The sequence below is a fragment of the Octodon degus genome, unplaced genomic scaffold (genome assembly GCF_000260255.1).
Source record: "Octodon degus isolate 3935 unplaced genomic scaffold, OctDeg1.0 scaffold00047, whole genome shotgun sequence".
In the NCBI taxonomy this organism is placed as follows: domain Eukaryota; kingdom Metazoa; phylum Chordata; class Mammalia; order Rodentia; family Octodontidae; genus Octodon; species Octodon degus.
This window is the reverse complement of record NW_004524623.1, coordinates 1,693,247-1,719,130: the sequence shown is the minus strand read 5'-3', so window position 1 is coordinate 1,719,130 and position 25,884 is coordinate 1,693,247. Positions and strand designations below refer to the sequence as shown.

General features: G+C 35.2%; 1 protein-coding gene across 2 annotated transcripts in view; it reads right to left on the bottom strand.

Moving 5' to 3' along the window:
* Nucleotides 1-25,884, bottom strand: part of Msrb3 (methionine sulfoxide reductase B3) — a 216,476-nt gene that overhangs the window by 144,544 nt on the left and 46,048 nt on the right. For both annotated transcript variants that reach the window (XM_023716300.1, XM_023716299.1), the window contains exons 3-4: nt 20,529-20,637; nt 18,863-18,940 (exon numbers count right to left, since the gene is read on the bottom strand). In XM_023716300.1, the coding sequence (XP_023572068.1) occupies nt 18,863-18,940; nt 20,529-20,637 (187 nt within the window). The remainder of the gene's footprint in view (nt 1-18,862; nt 18,941-20,528; nt 20,638-25,884) is intronic.

Here is a 25,884-nt window from a genome sequence, read left to right as displayed (position 1 = left end):
TAGGATCTCAAGTCCGCATCTTGTACAGCAATTAACCACTAAGAAGAATATATGCAGTGTGTTATTTGTTGAATCTGTACTCCCGATTTGATTTGAAACTGTCTCATTGCTATCTGTTTATCAATAAAATTTTGAAAAAAATAAAAAATAAAAAAATGAAAAAAAATTCACTTTGTCTGAAAACAGAATAAGTATTCCTGTTTTTTCTTGGTAACTGTCACATGGAGTATTGCTTTCTATGCTTTCATTTTCAGTCTATTAATTTTTTAATTAAATGTGTTTCTTATATGCACTATATCATTCCCACCTTGCTTCTTGACTCTACCAGTTTACTCCTTTTTGAAGGAGAATTGAGACCATTAACATTGATGATTATAACTGATATGTACTGATTTATCCTCATCATGTTATTTTCCTGTTGTTGGCTCTCTTTTCCCGTCTACCGTTTAATTGTTTGCCTTGGCTAGTGAATTCCCTTGGTTAGGGTCATGGACTTGTAGTTCTTGTTATCTCATTCTAGAATGTCCTTAGAATATTCTGCTTGTCTGATAGTCATGAATTTCCTCAGGTGTCCTTTTTCATGGAAGTATTTTATTCATCAGTTTTGAAATATAGTTTTCTGGGATACATCAATCTGACTTGGAGTTCGTTTTTCCTATAGGGCTTGAAATACTTCAAGGTCTCCTTGAGTTGAGGGTTTGTGTTGAGAGTTCAGCTGCAATTCTGATGAGCTTTCCTTTAAAAGTGACTTGTTTCTTTTCCCTAGAAGCTTTTAATATTCTGTCCGCGTGCTGAATTTCTGTAATCTTGACTACAATATGCATAGCTGTAGACTTTTTTTTAAACCATGGATAATTCTATAAGCCTCAATTACCTGCATGTCAAATTTTTTTTTCCCTGCCAGTGACATTTTCTGGCATGACATATCTGAACAGGTTATTTGTGTCATGTATGATATTGCCTGCTTTTTTTCCCCAATGAATCTTACAATATTCTTCATGGTTCCTTGCTATTTTTAAGAAATCTTCCTTTTCATGATTGCTAACCACAAGCCTCAATATCTGAGATTCTGTCCTCACACTGATTCATATTTAGTCTCCTGGATAGCTGCTTGAATCTGTTTAATGGATGCTATTCTTTTTACTTTTTCTTTTATAGTCTTGATATGTAGTTCAGGCTGGCCTTAAGCTCACTCTGCACGTTGGGCTGGTCTCAAACTCACAACAATCCTCCTGCCTCAGTCTTCATGCCTTGCTTAGGTTCTATTTCTCTTCTATGTTGAGCATTCATGGTTTCCATCATTTTCCTAAGTTCCTATAATTTTTTTATCTGTGTCCACTCTAGAGTCACTAAACATGTTTTTCATTGTGGTGGCCATTTTTGTAGTTATCTGAGAATTTGACTTTTTCTAGAGCCTTATTAATTTGCTCTGTTGTTACCACTTCAGAGAGGCCAGATGGATGGCTTTCAGGCTGTCCCACCTCATTAACCCCAGTGTTTGCCTTTGGTGAACTGAATTTTTTGGGTTGCATCTTGTTTTGTCTACTCATTTTCCCCAGGGTTTGCCTTTGGTGAACTGGATTTCTTGGGTTGCATCTTGTTTTGTCTACTCATTTTCTTTCTTTTTTAGTTTAACTCCTGGGTTAATTCTTATAAATGGACTATGGTGAGTTGCTTTATTGTAATATAATCCTTAGGAAATTAGTACTTCTCAAAGGTGTCTTCCAGGTTTAGTTCATTTTTGGGTTTTCAGTCTGTTGCAAGATCCTACTCCCTTCAATTTATTATGGATGAGAAGTTGATGCCTGCTTGATCTAGCCCCTGGTCCTTTGACACCAGCCCACAGTATTTTCTATAGCCTTTAAGCAATCCCAGTGTTAATAAATGTGGTGGATTGCCAACTGGTGTTCAACTTGTTATACCCAGCTGAACTGAACTAAGATGTTGCTGGGTTGTGACAGGCCCACCTGAAGATTGTTGCCAGCAGCATAAGAGAGAGAACTAAAGAAAAAAGTGAGACGCTGTTAGGGAATCTGTTTGAAGGAACTGTTGCAAAGCTATTAGGGAGTTGCTGGTTCTCTTGGACTATTCTGCTGGAGGGCCTTGTCATGCTGTCTTTCCTGATGAACTTGGCTGTTCTTGTCAGAGGAGGAGCTCAGGACTTCGTTGTCCCTGAGGATGGCCATGTTTCACTTTACAGGAGCTCTGGTCCTTACTTTAAGCATCATACTGTTCAGTCTCCTGGAAAAGCTTATCATGTTGGCTTTCCTAATGTGAACTCAGCTGTCCTCATTACTGGAGGAGCTTGATACCTCACTGTTGCTGAGGACAGCTATGGTACTTTTTTGGGGAGCTCTGGTCCTCACTTGGAGCACTGCTTCCTAGTCTTAGTTCAGCTCCCTCAGCCTGCTAGCACAGATCCTTTATCCTGCCAGCATTTCTAGCTTCACCACTGACCTTTGAGCCTTCCCAGTGTAATTTTTTATGAATGGCATACATTATGTATGAAAATTATGGCTGATATGATCTCCCACCACACAGATTCATGCTATTCTCTGATATGCAGCTGTTATAGATCTCCCTAATCAGATTTACCTTACAATGAGGTGTTGAACCCTGAGAGATTTCATTGCTAACATCTTAGAAACATTTTGATTCAGTTGCTTAATTATGCCTCATTGAAAATTATATAAACTTTACTACTTAAATTATATTTTAAAAGGCAATAAATATTTCAAATTCATCATTCCCAGTCATTTAACTAAAATTATATGTTATTTACAACATACACAGAAATACTGCTATAGAAATATTATTTCATAGTGTTAGTACATATCTTTTCTCAACTACATATTTGGTAGTTTCACATTTGTACCTGAAATGTGGTACTTTACACATTTGTACCAATGATAAAGTACTTCTATAAAAATCAGCAAATATTACAAGTCAGAGCATGTATTGTTGTGTTGAATCAGAGCTTATTATGTTGTTAACTGCCTAAATCAGTCCTCAACCAGACATGGTTTTGTCTCCGAGGGCATATTTGATAATGCTTACAGAAGCTTCTATTAGTCACAGCTGGGGAAGAGCAAGGAGATGTTATTGGCACCTAGTGAGAGATCAGAAATACAACTAATAGCCTACAGTATAGAGGGCAGCTCTGTACAACAAAGAACTATCCTGTTGACAGTGTCAATAGTGCTGAGACTGAGAGACCTTTGTCTGTTGGTAACTTTGTTCTTAGTGGTAATTCTTTCTAGAATGTCTGGAATCTTTATTTCTTTTCCCTTGACTAGAATAGGCAAATGCCTAAAGACAGAAGAACATTTTATCTCAGTTTATTTTATAGGACTTTTTGTCATTGTTACTTTTCTAACAATTTGCCTTGAATAGTTATTTTTAAGATTTCTTATTTAAAAAAAAAAATCAGCAGGCATGGTGGTACACACCCAGCACTTGGGTGGCTGAGGTAGGAGGATTGCTGTGAGCTCAAGGCCAGCTTGGGCTACAAAATGAGTTCAATGTCAGCCTGAACTCCATGGTAAGCTCCTGTCTCAAAAACATAAAAAATAAGGGCTGGCCAGATAGCTCAACAGACTAAAGTACCTGCTTAGACAGATGCAGGGACCAATGTACAATCCACAGTGTGCTTGTTCCAGCTCCGCCCACAGGGCGCAATGAGACAGTGCTTGAGACTGGGCATGGTGGCACCCACCTATAACCCAACACTTAGAAAGCTGAAAACAGGAGGATCACTATGAGTCTGATCTGTAAAGTGAGACCCTGTAGACACTGTATTAAATACATAAAAAAGACAAAAAATAAATTGAGTATGATCTTTCAATATAGTATGGATAGACTGAACTCATTTTTGTCACATCTTGCTTTATTAGTATTTCTTATAAAAGGTTATTAAAATTTTCATCTTTCATTTAGTTGGGTCAGGTACATCCTTGCAGTTGCAAGAAATGTTAAGATAAGCATTTACTGAAAGTAAGATCTATAAGTATTGTAGTTTACAGAAAATACTTTGGAAAAAGTAGTAGGGGATAATAAGGAAGCTTACCAAGTGGTGTTTTGTTTTTGTTTTTAATCTTCTACCATTCTAATGCTAAATGCAATCATTTAATTGTGCCATTCTTTTTAGCTTACCAGAATAAACTAACTATTAAAAAATGGTTAAAACCTTAGGATATGCACAATCCTATGCCCTTCCCTCATGGGAGCCGGGGTTATAAAAACCCTAAGACATAGCCTATTTTCTCAAGATGTTAATGGTCTTGTTGGAAAGAGATTTGGCAGTGACTAATGTACTAAAACTCTGCTGCTCATCTTAGTCATTATTTGAGGTATTTAGAATCCACACTAAGATATTTTTAAGCTATTCATCAGAAACTGGAAATATTGTGAATGTGATGAATCACTGGGTCAATTAATATAAAACATGAGTTAATACTGGAAAAGCAAACTATACTAAGTTAATTTTGAGAACCTTAAATTTACATCCTATTTACCGTTTACCATGTAAATCTTTTTAAAAAGTAATTTTATGAATCTTACTTTATGCTTGCATCTTTGTATCTTTTATAGCATGTTTGTAAAACTCATCTGATACAATAGTTCTGTGAGCTAGAAAAAGTTGCTGTTATTCTACCACTTTACAGATGAGAAAAATGGATGTTTAGGTCCTAGTTTATAGTTACTGCATTTGCAACTGTTGCTCTGGATGGCTCCTGCACCTATGACGTTATGTGGTGGATCTTTTATCTATATAAAAAACACATTGAATATATGTATATAGATCAAAATTTATGTAACTCTCATTAGCCACTTTCCAAAAAAGGAATTCTTCATTTATAAGATTAGCTCTGTGAATTACCTTGCAAGTACTTGTTAAAACACGGACATTATTTTTATGAATTGCCTTAAGTGATTCTAAAATCTGTCAAATGGAATAACAAATATTTATGAATTTTTAAACTCATACACACAAGATAAATGTACATAAATTATAGTTTAAATTTGCCTATTATGTTTCCCAGCTTATTTCAAACATCTAATTCACCAAAAAAAAATCTATTTCTGTCTACCCTTGGAGTTGGTCAGTGATTATTCTAATTGCTTAAGGAAAATGAAGACACAAAGAAATTTGCAGACAGAAATCCATTTAGGATTGCTCATGTGAGCTGAATCAGGCTTCTCAGAAATATAGACAGGAAACTCAAACTAGCAGTAAAAATCTGGTTACTTGAGAAATATATGATAGCAAATCAATACCTGAAAATAAAATGACCTCCAAGGCTCAATTTCTAAGCTCCTGACTATACTGTGACCTGCTCAGATGCTAACTGGCCTGCTGGCTTCCTCAACAATGGTGACATCATCTACTCTTATCCTCAAGAGTCTTCCTTGAGGATAAGAACCAACCTGAAACTGAATCCTCCTGATGACCTGTAATTATGGACCTTGTTACTTTTGAATCAGTCCTTTGTAAACTGATATCATCTCCAATTTTCAGCTCAACTAGTGTGACAAAAAGGTTTTTCAGGACTCCCAAACCCTGCCCACTGACCTACTCCAGCCAGCAGCCAGGCCTGGTGTGGAACCCTGCAGTGGAACTCCCCACAGAGCGGCTAGGAGCAAGATCCAGCCAGCAAATCCAGGAGGACAACAGCTCACCAGAGGGCACAGCAGAGGCACTTCCCTGGGCTGCAACAGGAATAAGCCAAGCACAGCAGCCAGATCCAAGCCAGGCCAGCTGAATGAGGTTGAACTTAGTAAATCCAGACCTGCCAAGCTGAGACACACTGCTAGACCCAGATCTATGAAAGCATCTGGGGGTATGGGGGGACAGGTAACTGGGGTGAAATTTGCCTGGAAGTCTCCAGGTACATTAAGGGGAGGTGATCAGATAGATCTCAGAGGAACTAATTTAAATACAAATTCCCAACTTTACATCTGCTTAGCTATACAGTTATGATGCTGGCCCTGAGGGTCTAAAATACAAACCCATTAATTACAGAAGTTTGTCAAGCACTAAATCTCATTGCCCATTATTAGTGATACTAATTGTAGTACAGTAAATACAAAACTGCAACTGGCTTAACCACATAATCTCCCTCAGGTAATAATTCGGTAGGAGCTAAGGTAACTACTACACCAAGGCTATACAACAAAGGGGAGAAGACAGTGAAATAATCACCAAAGTAAAAAAGAAATAACTATAATGAAAGAAGTACTAAGTGCTTCTAAAGAAGACACTGATTAAAAAAAAAGTAGAGAATAAAAAAATGATGGAATCCATCAATGAGCAGTACAGGAAAGAAACAGAATGCATGAAGCAGATTCAAAGACATATACAGGAAATTAAAACCTCAATCACAAGCTAGCAAAATCATTTGAATGAAAGTGAAGATAGAGTTTCAGATCTTGAAGACACCATGCCAGCTAGTAAAAACGTAAGAAAAGATCTCTTAAAAACAAGGATGCAAGAAAAAATAATACATCCGCAAGACGATGAAAAGATGAACAACATAAGACTAATAGGCATCAATGAGAAAGGAGTCAATACAAATGATACAAAAAGAATATGGACAGAAGAAATAGCAGAAAACTTCCCAAAAATAGGGAAACAATCTGACATTTAGGTAACCAAAGCATATAGAACAACAAATAACATCAACTCAATTAAAACCTCACCCAGACATATAATAATCAAGATGCCAGAAATCCAGCACAGCAACAGCATACTAAAAGCTGCTACAGAAAAGAAACAGATCACATTTAAAGGAAAAGCCCATCAGAATAATGGTAGATTTCTCTCCACAAACCATTAAGTCACAAAGAGCATGGAGCAAAGTACTTTAAGTCCTGCATGAAGACAAATTCCAGCCCGAACTGTTATACACTGCAAAACTCTCTTTCAAGTTTAATGGAGAAGTGAAATACTTCCATGACAAAGAACAACTAAAAAATTTCATGATGGCAAAGCCAACCCTACACAGACTACTAAACGATGTTCTAGAGAGGGACCAAAATGACCACAACTCCACGAGTGAGAACAGAGAGATCTCACCAAATAGGACAAACAATTAAACACAGAAGAAAAAGGGGTATGCAACAGCAGGTAAATAACATGTCAATCATAAGTCAGTACATCTTAATTATAACCATTAATATATGTGGACTCAATTCATCAATTAAGAGAAAAAGACTGGCAGAGTAGATTAGGAAGGAAAATTGAACAATATGCTGTATACAAGAAACACACTTAACACATATAGAAATTCACTGGCTGAAAGTCAAAGGATGGAAAACAATACTATATGCCCCAGTACCTCACACTAAAGCAGAGGTAGCAATCTTGTTCCAGACAGTCTGAACTTCAAGCCAAGAACGATCAAACGAAATAAAGAAGGCCACTATATACTGGTTAGGAGAAAAACACAAGAGGAAGAGGTAAAAGTCATAAATATGTACACACCAAACATGGGAGCATTCAACTATATAAGACAAATCCTAACAGACATGAAAAGTCTAATATTCAATACCACAATCTTAACAGGAAACTTTAACGCACCCTTATCCCAAAAAGATAGGTCAAGCAGACAAAAACATTAGCAAAGAAGTAGCAGAACTGAAACAGAACATGGAACAAATGGACTTTGAGGACATATACAGAGGGTTCCACCCAACCATAGCTGAATATACATTTTTTTTCCGCTGCATAAGGCACATTTTGTAAAGTAGACCACAAACTAGTCCATAGGTCAAGCTTAAGTCTATGCACAAATTATCCCATGCATATAATCTGGCCACAGTGCAATGAAACTGGAAATAAATAACAAAAGAAACTACAAAAAACCCATAAATACATGAAAATTAAACAATACCCCACTCAGCAACCACCGGGTTACAGATGAAATTAAACAATATCTATAATTCAGTGAAAATTAAACTACAACTTATCAGAATTTATGGGATGCAATGAAAGTAGATCTTAGAGGGAAATTTATAGCTGTGAACTCACATATTAAGAAAACAGAACAGGAACAAATAAATACCCTAATGCTGCACCTCAAACATCTAGCAAAAGAAGAGCAAACCAAACCCAAAGTCCAAAGACAGGAGGACACTATAAAGATTAGAGCAGAAATTAAGGCAATCAAGGCAAAGAAAACAATACAAAGAATTAACGAATCAAAAAGCTAGTTCTTTGAAACATAACATGAAATTGACAAGCCCCTAGCTAACCTCATCAAAAAGAGGAAAGAAAAAACAAATTCAAGCAATAAGGAATGAAAAGGGTGAAATTACCACAGACCCACTGGAAATTCAGAAGATCATCAATAGCTACTTTGAGAATCCTTACTCTCACAGACTCAAAGACACAGAAGAAATGGACAGATTCCTAGAAAGGTACAAATCACCAAAACTGAATCAAGAAGTTATAACAGCTTTCAATAACCTATAACAGCCAATGAAATACCAGAATTTAAAGGTAATTTAAAAAATACCTACCAACAAAGAAAAGTCCAGATCCTGACGGATTCACAGCGGAGTTCTATAAGAAATTTATAGAAGATACAATCCCAATACTCCTCACACTCTTCAATGAAATTGAAAAGGAAACAATTCTCTCAAAATCATTCTGGATGAAAGTATTATACCAATACCAAAACCAGAGAAAGATGCAACTAAAAAAGAGAACAACAGGACAATATTCCTCATGAACATAGATGTAAAAATCCTAGCAAATACAATACAACAAATCAAGAAAATTATACACCATGACCACGTAGGATTCATCTCAGGGGTGCAAGGGTGGCTCAGCATATGCAAATCTATAAAGTAATACACTATATCAATAGAGCCAAATCCAAAAACCACATGATAATCTCAATTGATGCAGAAAAACCTTTTCACAAAATCCAACACTCACTCAGGTTCAAAGTCCTACAGAAAATTGGAATAGATGTCCTCTACCTCAAACTGATAAAAGCCATAGGACAATCCAACTACTAACATAATTCTAAATTGGGAAAAACTGAAATCTTTTGCTCTCAGATCAGGTACAAAGCAAGGATGTCTTCTATCACCACTCCTATTCAATATAGTTCTGGAATTATTAGCTAGAGCCATTAGACAAGAGAGACAAAAGGAATAAGACTAGGTAAAGAAAAAGTTAAACTATCATTATTTGCAGATGACATGCTAGTCTACCTGAAAGATGCAATAACCTCCACCAAGATACTACTAGAATTAGTACACAAATTCAGTAGGATAGCAGAATACAAAGTCAATACCCAAAAGTCAATAGCATTCCTCTACACAGATAACAACCACACTGAGAGAGAAATTTTCTCTCTTTTGAGAGAGAAATATCATTTGAATGATACCTTTTATAATAGCACCGTGGAAAATAAAATATCTGGGAATTAATCTAAATAAAGAAGTAAAAGATCTATTCAATGAAAATTACAGTACTCTGAAAAAAGAGATTGTAGAGGATTTTAGAAAATGGAAAGATATTCTCTGCTCCTAGATAGGAAGAACCAATATGGTGAAGATGGCCATATTCCCAAAATTGTTATACAGATTTAATGCAATCCCTATCAAAATTCCACCAACATACCTCACAGACCTAAAGAAATCATTCCTAAAATTTATTTGGAACCAGAAAAGACCTAGAATAGCAAAGGCAATCCTAGGCAACAAAGACAAGACAGGAAGCATTATAATTCCTGACTTGAAATTATACTACAAAGCTACTGTGATAAAATCAGCATGCTACTGGTAACAAAATAGACCTGAGGATCAGTGGAATAGATTAGAAGGTGCAGAAGCAACTACAAACACACTCAGCAACCTTATCTTCAACGAAAGGCCAAACATGCTTACTGGAAGAAAGATAGCCTCTTTAACAAATGGTGCCGGAAAAACTGGCTCTCTACATGCCGAAAACTCAAACTTGACTCAGGTCTACCACCATGCACTAAACTAAGGTAAAAATGGATTAAAGATATAAACATTAAAACAGAAACACTAACTTTTCTGGAAGAGAAAGTAGGTGGAAATCTTGAAAACATAGGGGTAGGCAAACAATTCATGAACAAAAATCAAACTGCATGGGAAATACTTTAAAGAATTAACCACTAGGACCTCCTCTTAATGAGAAGTTTTTGCACAACAAAAGAAATTACCAACAGAGTGAAAAGACAACCCACAAATTTGGGAAAAAAAAATCTCAACTAATAAGCACTCAGACAGAGGTCTTCTATCTAGAATTTATAAAGAACCAAAAAACAATAGGGCCTCTAAATTTAAAGACCCAGTTCAAAAATGGGCATCTGAGACAAACACACACTTCTCAGAGGAAGAAATACAAGAAGTAAATAAATACATGAAAAAATGCTCCATATCACTAGCCATCCATGAAATGCAAATTAAAACAACACTGAGATACCATCTCACCCCACAAAGAATGGCTATCATAAAGAAATCAATCAGCCGGGGAGATGGCTCAGTGGAATAAGTGCTTCCCTGGCAAGCACAAGGGCCGGAGTTCAATCCCCAGTTCCAAAAAAAAAAAAAAAGATAAAATAAAGAAATCAATCAATAACAAATGTTAGAGAGGCTGCAGCAAAAAAAAGCACCCTTCTCCACTGCTGGTGGGAATATAAACTGGTAAAATATTATGGAGATCAGTGTGGAGACTCCTCAAAAAACTAGGACTGGAAATCCCATTCAATCCACCAACTCCCTTTCTGTGAATTTTCCCAAAAGAACTGAAAACATAATATCACAGTGATATACGTGTACCTATGTCTATAGCAGCACAATTTGTGATACCCAAATCTTGGAAACAACCAAGATGCCCGTCTCCTTAGGAATGGTTGAAAAAGATGTGGTGTTTTTATACAATGGAGCTATAAAGAAAAATAAACTCAAAACCTTCATATATAAGTAGATCCAACTTCAAGATATACTCATAACTGAAATAAACCAGACCCACATGTGTAAAGATCGTATTGTCTTCCTAGTGTAAGAACTCAAAAAAAGAAATAAAAATTGAAAGGTATAACACAGTTAAATGGAAAGTGAGAACTTAAGGATTAAACAATGAAGAGAGAGCAAGGAGAAAAGTTAGGAAATATGGCAGGGGCAAAACAATATATTTATATAAACAAGATGATTAAGGCAATGGTCCTAAGAATCTCCATCAAGTTTTTGAAAACAGCAGTTAAAGGGTAGAATTCACAACCTGACTAACCATATATGCTGATATCTATGAACTAAGCAACTACACTGAGGATAGCAACGTGTAATACTAAAACCATACTTGATATACCTATCATTTTGGTATTCTAAATGTGTACTGCTTCTAATGTCATATCAATTATTGCTACACTCTCTTTAAAATAAATGTTTAAAAAAAAAAGAAAGAAAGAGACAAGGGGGAAAAAAGTCATGGGATTGTCCTGCTATAATGTTGTATATGGTTTAATTTCTAAATTTCTGTGTAAAAATGTGTAATTGGTTTTTTTTTCACATTCTGTAGGAATTTAGAGTTTAGAATATCTATGGTTGTTGGAAAATAGCAGTTCCATGTTATTTCTAAGGTGTTTGATTTTCAGACAGCGACGTTAAACCCAACTACCTGTGTTACAAGGTAATAATATCATTAAGGTTCTCTTCTGGATGTTTAACAACTAAAGTTTGTAGAACTTAGAGAAATAGAGGGGCTACAAGGATAGCCCAATATTTTGGCCCTAGCCCTTCAAGGTCAATGAGGACTCAGGACATAAGAGAACCACTGCTGTGACATCCTGTAACTCAAGGGTGTCCCAGATTTTCTGATCAAGGAGATTATGGGGCCACAGAAGAAAGTGATCGACGATGTATATATAGTGTGTCTAAAAAGAGTCACTTAGAGAGAAAAAATTCTTTCAGGCTTTCAACAGAGAGCAAAGTGGTCAAGCAATAGCCGTGATTCATCCACATGGCTGACACTGACAAAAGATCTACACGGTGCTGTATATGGTTTCAGGGTAAACCCTGAGGGGATTTGACTGACCTTGTCAGATACAAAAGTTACATTTTTAGTTATATAGGCCTTGCATTAACTTGGTCTTAACCATCCAGAAGAAAAGCATAACCACAAGTCATAAAAAGTAATGCCATATTAATATGTTGAGCTCTAAAAGGCTCAAGTCAACAACTTCTGACAATTGCCAGTTCTGCCGACAACCCACTATTAATTTGGACTACTGGACTATACTGTGTCATTTTTCTGAATTCAAATACCTACAATATTTGAACTGGCATCAAGTATGAAAAGGCCCTTTAAAGACTTCTCCAAATACAGCTTCTCTAACAGCAATGGAACACCTATCTCTGACAAAAAAAAAAAAAAAAAAAATGGGGACATAAAGGACCATTTTATATTTTTTAAAAAGATAGGATAAATATACAGCTACTTTCTCTTAATTCAATGAGCAGAAAGGTTTCTATTAATATTGTTTAAACAAGATATCATGTCGGCATCTCTTCCTCTGAATAACCACTACGCAGACAACAATACACAATGTATTAATTATTGTAACTATCCTATTAACCCGTTTTGAAACTGTTTCAGTGCTATATTATTTTCTCATTAAAATGAATAAAAATGTTTCCCCCATGGTGCTGATGGGCCTGCAGGTCCTGCGGGTCTATAATACACAGGATGGTTTTTGCTAAAGTTGTCAAGAATTAGGCCTACTTTAAGAGATACCAAGTGAAATTTAAAAGACAACAAGAGGGCAAAACTGATTACTATGCTAGGAAACACTTGGTAATATAGGTCAAACATAAGTACAACACACCTAAATACAGGATGATAGTTCATGTAACTAACAGAGATATCATTTGTCAGATTGCTTATGCCTGTATTGAACGAGATATGATAGTCTTCCAGCATATGCACATGAACTACCAAAATATGGTGTGAAAGTTGGCCTAACAAATTACACTGCAGAGTATTGTTTTGGCCTGCTGCTGGACCACAGGCTTTTCAATAGGTTTGACATGGATAAGATCTAAAATCTATAAGGCCAGGTGGAGGTGACTGGGATGAATACAATGTGGAAAGCATTGATGGCAAACCTGGTGCCTTCACCTGCTATTTGGATGCAGGCCTTGCCAGAACTACAACTGGCAATAAAGTTTTTGGAGTCCTAAACAGTGCTGTGGATGGAGGCTTGTCTATCCCTCACAGTACCAAACAATTCCCTGGCTATGATTCTGAAAGCAAGGAGTTCAATGCAGAAGTACATCACAAGTACATCATGGGTCAGAATGTCGCAGATTATATGCATTACCTAATGGAAGAAGATGAAGATGCTTACAAGAAACAGTTCTCTCAGTACATAAAGAATAGTGTAACTCCAAACATGATAGAGGAGATGTGTAAGAAAGCTCACACTGCTGTATGAGAGAATCTAGTCTATGAAAAGAAGACGAGGAGAGAAGTTCAAAAAAAAGAGGTGGAACCGTCCCAAAATGTCCTTTGCCCAGAAGAAAAATCAAGTAGCTCAAAAGAAGGCAAGCTTTCTCAGAGCTCAGGAGTGGGCTACTGAGAGTTAAACAAAATTTCTATGAAGATTTTTCAGATAAAGACCAATAAACTTATTCATCAAGAAAAAAAGAATAATTTTTTTTAAAAAAAAGGTTTTCAAATAATTGGGATTTATGTATATGTACCATTTGTTCTGATGATGTTAAGCAAAATAATCAGATTATAGTGACCCTAATAAAACATTCTATTACAATTCTTCAATGTTGTTTTAAAAAATTTGAACATTAATACTGTAAGTCCATTTATATGCTGGCTGAGTGATGTTCAGAAGTTACTTACATTTTCCCAGTTCCCTCTATAAAATGTGTTGTGAAGAGTTAATATACATGGGAAATACTTAGTACCATGCCTACCATATAGTAAGTGCTATATACTGTTAGCCAGTATTTTAGTAGCATTGTTACTATTATTAATGAACCTGTTTTAAATGGACTTCTCAATGCAAGACCTGCAGAGTATTCTGTATACAGAATAGTGACTATTCTATGCAGTTCTTTAGTCTCAAGCAAAATTATCAGGAGTTGTTTGTACATGATTAATGTTGAGGTTTACTAGGTAAAAGGGGGGAAAAAAAGCATTCCATTAAAGCTGTTATAACCCCACTTCCTTCTCCTTTTGCTCCCAGAAATAAAATTTGTGCATTGTTATGTCTTATTTCCAATTTTCATCATGCTATGTGCTTATTAAAAATTTCTCCACAATCTGGACAACAAATTTCATACAATCAAGTAATGAACAATAAATATTTGGTAATTATTAAATTCCAGAGACTAGAGACATAAACTAGGGTGGAGTCTGACCATTGTGAAATAAATTTTCTGGAGGATAAATAAGCAAATCAACACATAATTCAGAACAATAGATATCACAACAGTTGAAGTGCATACAACATGCTACTGAGCTGAGAAGAATGATAACGAAGTTTATCTTAGAAGGATCAGAGTGATTCACCAGAAAAGGGGTTCCAACCTTTGGGGATTCCAAGTAAAAATTTAGAAGTTTTCTCTCATGCTAGGACTTCTCTGATTGGTCACTTATAACACTTCAGACATATCTCCTATTACTACAACATAACCCACCTCCCAACTCCTCTTGGACCAATCTCCTATTTCTTTAGAAAAGCTGATTGATTAATTGACTGATTGATTGAATTTAATGTATGTGCTACAGGGTCTCACTATGCAGCTCCCACTTGTAGTGATCCTTCTTCTTCAGCCTCCCCAGCGCTGGAATTATAGGCATGCGCCACCACACCCACACTTTGTGGTCAGCTCAGCACACCCAAGGGAGGGGCCAGCGCAGCATGTGGTACCAGGGATCAAACCCTAGTCCCTGTGCTTGCCAAAGCAAGCACTTAATCTGTTGAGTTATCTCATGGGCCTGAAAAGCTAATTTTGATTCCATCTCTAATTCCTCTTCTCAAGTGACAATCTCTACCAATCTCCTCTACTTGGGAAAACTGGACTCTTTTCTTCCTTGTAAAATGTCTCATCTCCATGAACACTTTTCCAACTGGATGCAGTCATACATCTTCCTAGCACACATACAAGCATTTTTAAATAGGTACATTCAGATAGACACTAACATTATTTTGTTATATTCTATATTATTTCAACAAAACCATTAAGTACCCTGAGAAACTATTTCATAAACATTTGTTCCACAACACCTGGTAAAGTGTCAGCCAAAAAGTAGTCAAGAACACTTTCTGAATCAATTTATTTTACCAATGCCTTCTCTGGTTTTATCTGATACACAATGAATTCACTTTATGAAATTTTAGAAGTTCAAATAACCAGAGGTGAGAACATTCTTGTTTCTGTCAGTTAATTTACTAACTAAAAATCAGCAGTGCTATCTGCGAAATAAACTAGCTTGGTAAAATTTGTGAATGTGAAGAAAACATGAACTATGGAATAAATTATTTGCTTATAAGAAGCCTGTGAATAAGGTTCTTGTACTTGGTTAGCAGTAAGAAAGCAGCATATTGTTCAGAGAAGGAATGTATTCAGAGTACAGGCTTATGCATATATGTGTGCACATATACACAGTACAAAAGCATGAATTAGATGATAAAAATGTAAACCGGGAGAAAAATCTTACGCTGCTAACAATCACATTCTCAAATTCAGCACTTCTTCCTTATCTTTGCCTACAATAGTTACTGCTCATATTGTTACTGTTTCCTGTTACATAGTTTTCTTCTCTAACCCTCTTCTAACAAAAACTACCCACATACATGCATGTGCACACGCACCTACAACTGCTCCTTATAATTTTGAAATAAAGTGTGAAATATCTAAGGCCCATGAGAGTGATACCGCTAATTCACTAATTAGTGAATGGCTGTCAAATGTTTAATCATAAACTTCTAATATAATCTTTAAAAAATACATATTTCATGTCAGTTTTCAATTTGTTGCCTCTTACCTCCAAATCCATCTTCCTCACTTGCTCTGCTAATTAAGAGCTGGGCCCTTAATTTTTTTTTTTTCTTTGTTGGCTAGCTTAACTAAGTTGGCCAGTAGAGGGCACAGGATGGAGACCTCTGAGGGAAAAGGTCTTCCCCTACCGGTTTGCTTATGCCATCCTCCTCAGGACCTCTAGCTTTTCCAGCAACTGAACCTGAAGCACAGACAGGGTCGCTGCTGCCAGCCTCTTGCAGGGTGGGCGGCTTCTCCAGTGACGAGGCTCCCCTGTGTACACAGCTTTTCCCACACCCTTCTCCTTCTGAGTAGAGAGCTTATCTAGCTCCCAGCCTCTACAGAACAGACAGCTCTCCCTTGGGGTCATGATTGCTATTCTTGCTTTATCATAGTCTTTAGATTTTCTTTACTTATTAGCCAATCTTTCATTACCACAATTATCTATTATAGTTCATAATTCTCTCAACTTTCTTGTTCAAAAATAGATTTTCGTCAAAAGCTTAAAGCTGCACAGTTAGATCATTTAATGAATGAAATCCACCATATGAAGTAATTTTCAAAGCCAGTCCTCACTGACAAATCAACCAAATTAAACTTTTTGTCTACAAAAAGAAGTTTTAATTTCTTTCATTTTCTCCATTTGAATGAAAACGTTACTATATGTTCTCAAAGCAACTTTCTCACATAAGTATTCTGGCAGTAAATGGATAAACAGACAATAAATAGACAACAGACAGATCAGGAGGTGGTGGGAATCTTGCCAGAGGCTTGCAAAGATAAAAGAGTACTTCAATATTTTTACAAATACTTTTTTGCTTTGCTTTCTTTCAGAAGTAGTGCATCCCTGAACTGGCATTTTTTCTTGATGTCCTAGAGACTGTACTCCAGAACAATGCATCCATAGTATCTGGGACAGGTGAGAGTTGTGATATATTTTATGAAATGAAAGAAAGGTGGCTGCAATGATGAGATGAGAAAGAAGAAGATGCAGATCACAAGCTCTTTCAGACAACCAGTTTCAGGAACAGAATGCTGTGGAAGTGATGCCTTGAAGACTGGCCGTGCCCTTGATCCCTGAAAAGCCCGTGGACACCCCAGGACACACGTTCTGCAGAATGAGGACAACTACAACAGACCACTGAGCAACTCCATGTCCACTGAAACACAAAGCATAGTCTTCTCCCACCAGACAAAAAAACCCAAAAAACCAACAACAGAGAGGGCAAGAATGAAACAAAGCAAAGGTAGGACAAACACAAGTGAATCATATTCATTAAAAATTAGAGAATAAAAGCTTTCCTTACAAGAATGCGAAACAAAACCACACTAAATGTCACATTAAATATGAAATGTGATCCTCAACTTCACCTTTGTTTAAATAAGTGTTGTGCTTTTTAGGACTTGAGATTCAAAAATCTCTCTTGAGTTTAATCCTTCATTTATTTTGTTTCTTATTTAAAAGAGTCCATTTTCCTTAGATCTAGTATTTTAGCACATCACATGACAGGTAAAGAAATGGAGGATCTTAAACAAAAAGGAAGGAATGTGGCCAATTTTTACCATTTGGGATATTAACAAGTTTAACATGGTTCAACAACTATCTTAAGTGTTATATCAACTGTTATGACACAAGACAAAGGTGCTGAAATATAGAGATGTGTTTTGTGACAATTTGAATGGTCAGTTTTTAATATGAAGAATAAATATATAAGAATTCAGGACAGAGTCTCAACCAATACTAATGTGCAATAAGATGTGTGCCATTTTAAAAAGTTCTAAGCTCTTTAAAAATTTCAAGGAAACTATTACTTCCGGTTATTCCTGGAAAATCTGTAAATGTTAGTGTTTTTTATTAAAAGAGAAACATTTATAGCGAGATATAAAGTTGTTTTACATGCTTCCAGTACTAGATTCGTGTTTATTCATTTCCCCTAAGAAACCTGTAATGCCATTTTAAATAAATGGCATTTACTCTCAAGTAAGATTTCTTTCTTATTATTCCTTCAAATCAGCAACACTATAACAAATACAGGGCTTCTAGGGTTTTCTTCACCTAGGTAAGTATATTTCTAATAAAAATCTTTTTTTAAATAAGACTTATACTTTCCAGACCACACTGTTTAAAAACCTATTTTGGTCAAAAAGTTTATGTGCTACCTGTTTTATGGTAACTGTAGCTTTAAACTAAAGATATTGGATGAATAAAAAACCTGTTATCTTTGTATTACATAAATACATAAATTGCTCGTTTATGTATAAACATCTCTTATGCTTCCCAAATTTCTTTGTTTCTTTTTTTTTTTTTTTTTCTTTTTTGGTGGATCAGGAATTGAACTCAGGCCTTTGCACTTGCCAGACAAGCATTTATTCTACTGAGCCATTTTCCTGGACCCTCATTACTTTCAATACAGGTATTTCTCTTTTCAGAAGTATGAACAGTCTACTGGTTGATATTACTAAAACTTAAAAACATACACATGAAGAATTTCCAATATGCTCCAAAAAATAACTTGACAGAAAAATCAATAAATCTATTAGCATCCCTATAACCATCAAAATTTCTGATAGCTTTGTTAAGCAAAGTAGTTACTGAGATGACCAAGTTAATGCTGGGTATTTTAAAAATCCAAAGAGTACGAAATTATACAGTCTATCACACTAGCAATTTACCATGACAGTTAATATTTTTGTTCTGTGTAAACAAAAACAGAAAAAGATAGAAGAAAATTCAGTATATGAAGATTCCAGGGGAAGCAAGTAGTAACTAGGTTGTTGCCATCTATGATACTACCATACTATAGGCTTTTAACATACTTACTTGAACAGTGGAGTTCCACAAACAACACATTTATATATCCCAGGATCTCTGTGATGAGTGTATTCTCCTTCAAAGGCACTGATAAACAATAAACAAATCATCAAAAAAATTAACCAAAGTAAGCATTATTTTTATAAAATATACTTGTTTAAAAATCACTTTTCTACTAAATCTTTTAAAGATTTTTTATCCTAAAATGAGAACAAAACAGATATATGGAAATCTGAACAATACCAATGTATTTCAAATCTATATAATAAAAGGTGCCTATAAGTACTTTAAGCTAGTGCAGGTTAAATATTTTAAAAAGTCAAGGCTTTTAGTTATGTAATACAAAAATTTTTTTTCTATTTTAAAAAAAGCAAGTAGTTTCATTCACAGAAAAAAACATTACTACTTAAGGTTTCTGCTACTCTTCCGTATCCAAAAGTATATCAGAAAATGCAGAAAGTTCCAAGACTTTAAGTGGAAAGAATTATTTTTTAGTTTGAAAAGGAATATTGCAGCTTTAAGGGAATATTTTTCTAAGTTAACAATCTTAAAGGCTAGGAGGTCATTCAGCTAATACAAATCAGCTGTGCTAGCCCAACAAAAAGTCTATGTGCTCTGCAGCTTGTTTTTATTATCCTTTCACCCTCTTTATGAGGTCCAATTTTTTTATAAACAGCATTTTTAAGAATGACCTAATCTCTGGTTGTTTGTGTGCATTAAATCACTTTACTAGTCATGTACACAACAGGATGAGCAGAAGTCCTTCTGAGCCGAGACTGAAGTCCACCACTAGCTTACTGTACAGTGAAGGTAGCCTTTGTCAGAGATTCAATATTTGGTAAGTTCAGTAAACAGTAGGCACTGTAACAGGAAGAACATGCTGTCTATTAACAAGCATTCCGTGTGTGGTAAAGAGCTCTTTTCAACTCATGAATGAAAACATGAAGTTACATCATTAAGAAATTTGGATCAGTGGTAAGTCATAGCCTTATGCCAAGCTCCACAGCATAAATTAGACAACAAAATCATTGGACCCCGTCAAGTTACTTTTGAGCTGAAATCAGCTGAGAGAGACTTTATTCACTAAAAACAGTCTTGGAAGTGAACAAACTCTTTTTTCAGGACTTAGGGCGAAGTTCCAAGGACCAAAGCCATGTGAGGGCAGTTATTGAAAATTTTTGACATTCCAACCACAAATGAGCCAATAAATACTTTCTCCACATGTGCTTCAAAAAGAAATTGGAGTGGGGTAGAAAGGAACTAAATTATGCTACCTTCTTTTTGCAGCCAAAACGTCTATACTTACAATGGCCACCTTCAAAATTTCAGCATCCTGGCATAGTTCCATGTCCTTCATGGTTTTGCTTACTGTGATGTCTTCCCAAAAAATGTACCTAAATCGCTATTACTTCCACACATTTTGCAGTAAACTAAAAACAGGCCTTAACAAAAAGCCTTGTGACTTGACATAAGATAGTGTTCATTAAATGGAGGAAAGAACAAACAAAATTTGATCTTTACCTAAACAATGCTATTTTTAATCTTTTCAAAGATACTAATTTATAGACTGTAGCAAATCAGGATAAAATTCTTTAATGGGCAAAGATGAGGATTCAAAGGTGGAGGTAGAGAAAAGAAGCTCTTGCTTAATGACTTTTATTATAGCTCACCTTACCTTTCAGTCCCTTTCTCCTGAGTGACATGGTACTGCAGGGGTGTTAGTCGCTTCCTCAGTTCCTGCTGAGAAAAGACCACCTTACAGTTCTTTTTATCCCTACATGACCCTGCAAAAGAGAGGATATGGAAGAAGAAGGCTTTTTAGCTTGAATCCTAAATGACTGCTTTGGCTGGCCGCCACAGCACAGCTTCTACGGTCACTTGTCAATGATCAGACTGGTCCCAAATGCACTAGAAAATCTTACCTGAACTGCAGCTGATTATTTCTCTACATTTAAAATGTTTCTTACAACCCAAGTGACTCCACTGAACAGTGACAGTGTGCTGCAGCCAAAGCTTCCAGCATGCACAACTAAAAGCTTATGGAACATCTACAACCTGGTGGTACATTTTTTGCCTCCTAATACCCGCTACATTTTTACCAAGAACTTAAATGCATAAGACTATTAATAATTATTCACACTGTATATATAAAATGGTGGGCATATTAGTTGAAACATAACTGCTCATTAAGCGATTTTGCAATTCAATGGAATGGCTTGAAACTGTTCTCCTTCAGTTTCCATTAAGGATGATCTAACTCTCCCTCATTTATTCTTCCATGAACTCTAAACACATATTCTCTACAATTAGGAACTGCTTTTCTCTGTGATTCCACCAGACACTTCACTAGGTTCCGTGTTAAATAGGCAGAAAGAAACTTAATAGACTACAGGACAAGGCATTGTAAACTAATGCTGATTCAAAGAATTTCAAAAAAGAGAAAAACAAAGACAAATAAAGTAAACATGATTATATTTAAAGACTTAGATTTTCTTTTCACAAAATATATCTAGAAGGATTTTAATGACTGAGTATAGTAGAATGGTGAAATAATTTTAATGTGACTCTAATAACAATGGTACGTTTTATTTCAAACCACAAGACTACAGTAAAATGGTATTTTATCTTACCTGCACAAATGTCTGAAAAATATAACTCTGGGATAGGACAATCATTACTCACTATGGTAAAACCGCTTTTCTTTGCCATCCATCACACTGGGAAAGAAGTTTGCAGATTGTCCTAAATGTAAAGATTTCTTTCATCTTTTGAAGCTTCTAAGAGAAAGCCTGCTTAGCTTTCTAAATGGTAAATTCAACTTCTTTTGAAATACAAAGAAATAAGATTTAAGAGTTTATATGCTTTTTATTTCTTTTATTTTCAAGATATCTCATGTCATCAAATATGAAATTACTGCAGTTAAACTTGGAAAAAATCAGCTAACCATTTATCTGGACTGTGGGACTGAAGAAAGTATCAGCTTCCAGAATTAGGGCCACCAAGACAGAGTAGCTGATTCTCTACCAGAAAATACAGAGACAGGAAAAGAGCAAATCAGAGCCAAACAGAAAGGTACATCTTGGTGCAGGCCTGCGGGTATCAAACAGCACTTTCACTGACCTTCTATGACATACCCTGGCCCTTCCTGGCCTGGAAGGAACTACAGGACCAGCTGGCTCAGTGTAAATAGCACATGTTCCTTCAGCCCACTCAGTCCCATGTCACACTAGAATTTATCTAAATACCTACTATCTACATTTTTACTATTGTCTAAGGCATAGATGGAAATGTTTCCCTAGGAAATGTCTGTTCTATCAGCATAAGCTTCCCAACATCTTGAATGAAACATGGCTCTTTCTTAAACAGTTGACTGTGCCCAATCTACTACAGACTTCTTGAAATCTACTTTGTTTTGGTTTGTTAGAAATGTTAATTTTTTCAAAAAATTCATTAATTACAAACCTAATGTGACATATGTCATGGTTAAAATCATTCTTTCCAATGGCATAGATAATTAAAATTTGGACAATGAGAACAAAACAATTCTATCCAAAATATTTTTGTTAATATATGTTCATTCATACAAAAAGACCAATTGTGTTCCCAAAGTTGAGAGAACTAAGCTACCCATCTGTATGTCATTTAGTACAAGAGAAGCAACTGCAGGTTTAAATTACATGGTATTGGATTGCAATTTCCTAACATTGGATGCTTTTCTGCTTTTTTACCTTGAGTCATTTACTAAGGAGTGTTCATAAAAAGTAGCTTAAAGCACAGATGGTTGCAAGCAAATTGTTTAGGCAAAGATGTTTCTCTTTTTATTCTCTCTCTCTCTCTCTCTCTCTCTCTCTCTCTCTCTCTCTGTCTCCCCCTCTCTTTCTCTAGTCTCATTTCTCTTCTGAATAAAAAGAATAAAACTGTTGGTCAGTATTGATGAACCATATCAAGTATTTGTACAAAGAAAAAAGGTAAAATTGAAAACATCTGATTGAAGTAAATAATACAAACATAAAAGCTGTACTGGTGAATGAAGGGTATTGAAAAGACTTTATTTCATAGATTAGAAATTACTTTTGATCTAAACATTCTTAAGAACAGATTGTTTTCCACTATGAACCATCTCATTAACTGTGCTACCAGACCCCATCTGAATGGCAAGCTTTGACTGAGCGCTGCGCCACACTTTTGTTAGTCTCGGGCTTATTTGGGAGAGGAATAAAGATTTCATTCCAGCTTTCTTTGTTTGTCTTTCAAGGACCACTAAAGCTGTATTCACACAAATTTTGTAGGAATGTGCCCTATGTCATAGCCTACAAATTATTTGGTTTTGGTGCACTTAAAGGTCATCTTCTAAATTAGCAAAATTTTCTTACATCCTGGCTTTTCAACCTTAAATATAAATATTGTTTCCTAACTGTAAGTGAGGTTTGTTCTCTAAGAAATGGTAGTGATTATTTAAAGTTGTCAAACTTCATACTTTTTTATTCTTTGGTCATACCATGCTCTCAAAATAGTTAATTTTTAAAGAGCACCTAATATAAAAAGGAAGTATAGATACACTAGAAAGAATGACTGTGATTTTATATCAAACAACTCAATAAGAATTTAGATTTTAATAAATGCCTTGCCACACAACTTAATAATAATATATGTCTTAGACAATTGAGAGCTATACTATTACACCAGCCCTCCCAGCAAAACCAAAGCTTGGCATAAACACAGAAAAGCTTCACTTTTGTCTCTGATTTCCCTGCTTCCTATCAGACTCACTTTTCTAAAGTCATATGGTGCCACTGTTAATTTTGAAGACATCATTTCATTTTGAAATTCTAGAGTAATTCACTGGATGGTTTCCCTTTACTATCTTTACTTAGGTACTGTAATTTTCTTATTACACAAGGTAATTTAACATTAGTATTATATGATATCTGTCCAATGACCTCTAAATTGGCTCAGAATTATATTAGGGAAAGATGTTTCCCTTTATTTCAATATGTACTAGTGTATTTTGAAGCACAAGTGAGTGAGTGTGCATGCTCATGCAACAGAAAAATATTCGAGTTAATATTACTGCTTTGATGCTTCTCATAACCCATTCCCTCCAGAATAATTTGGTATACCTCAGATCTATCTTGAACCCTATCCAAAGGTATTTCTATGCTGAAATAGGCCCCAAGTCTCCTTTCATACAGCAGATTGTTCACTGTTGTTTCCTCAAAGCAAAACTGTTTTACAACCTTCATTGGGAAATTACATGTAGAACTAAACTTCATGACCTGAGCCAAGTCAGCTGCTCTACGTGCTGACACCCCTACAGATCTGATGGGAAGATGGCATCAATGAGGACTTCTCAAACACTGAAGAAATGTAGCAGCCAGTTAGCTTTCTGATTATACCAAATTTTAATGTTAAACTGAATTCTAGAAAGTAGACAAGTCAGATATTTGGCATGCTTCAGTATTTTATTAGTAATTATTTTTCTATAATAATTCCCTCAAACCAGGATTTCACTCAAATGGTATATTCAAAAAATGGCAAGGATAGTGGGTGAAGGATAAAATAAAATTAAAATTTGAGTTCTGTTATGTGCTAAGAACATATTTTGGTATATTATTCAAGAATGTAGCTGTCATGCCCATTTTACAGATATATAAAATAAGAATCACAAATATAACATTACTTAAATACACATGTCAACTCAGACACTAAGCTGTTTGACTACAAAGTCCATAATCATGTATTATGCATAATCAGCATTTTGTCAGGAAAAAAAATATGCTATAATTCTTCTTTTCAAATTATGTAATAACTGTCAGTTTTAAAGAGTATCACCAATAACAAGCTAGTAAGTGGGAAAGTAATAATCATTGTAGTACATCCAAGAAAGTAAATACATTTGCCCATTAGCCACTGTCTGCTTCCCCTATATTCATTCCTGTCACTAAGGGTCAGAGACAAAGTTCATGTGAGATTCTCACAAGGTCTATAAAACGTTGAAAGGCTTTTTAACTTCCTGTTAAGAAGTAAATCAGATTTGTTACCTAAATACTTAGAGCACTTTTAAGTCATAAATTTTATATTTCAGTGTGAAAAAAAATCAAAACAAAATAAAACCTGAAGATCCTACAACTTTAACTTTAAATTTAGGATAAGAAAAAAATGAAACTATTAAATTTTGCTACAGCTAATAAATGAATAAGAGAGAAAAACATCTATTGTGGCTTTGAGTTTACTGGGTTAAAGCAATAAAGTTAATGTTGAAATATCTGAGTGTTATGTTTAAAGACAATCTAACATTAAAGCATGCTTTTATTTTCAGTAAAAATTTTAGTTTTCATTAGTTATTAGTTTGTCATATTGGAAAACTGGTTAAACTTCCAATGTTACAACTTCTAGATGAAAATTTAAAATGAATGAGAATGTATAAATCTAATTTATTTCTAAAATAAAATATGCATCATAAATCATTTTTGTGTTTGTCTGCATTATAGTAATTAAATAAAGGCTTTCTTAAAAACTACAAAGTACAAGGGGAAGAAAAATTCCTTACCTATAGGAACATATTTAGTTCCTCTAATTTTTATCTCAGAGTCGAATAGGAAAACTGCTCTTGAGATTAACATGCAATTTAAAATCTCAGGTTTTTTCATGCTTCAGGTTTCCACAAAACTGAGGCTGCAAAACTTGCTTTGAGGATTACTGATCCAAGACTTCTTTTAACTTTTACAATCTATCAAAAATGTTGAGTTTTTAGAGTGTCAGGTAATATGTTAAGTAAAATATATTTACTCAGTCATTCAATAATTGTTTATTGAATACCTACTATGTGAGGGCATTTTTCTAAGTACTTTGTGTACAGCACAGAACAAAACAAAGATGCTACTTTCATAGAGTTCCCATTCAAAAACAGGGGTAAAGGAAGGCATAAAAGACAAAGAAAATTAGGAAGCAAGTTAGGGAAAGAAGACAATGAGGACTGGGAGTGCGCAAATTAGGGACTATGATTTTAAATGAAGCAGCCAAGGTGGGGT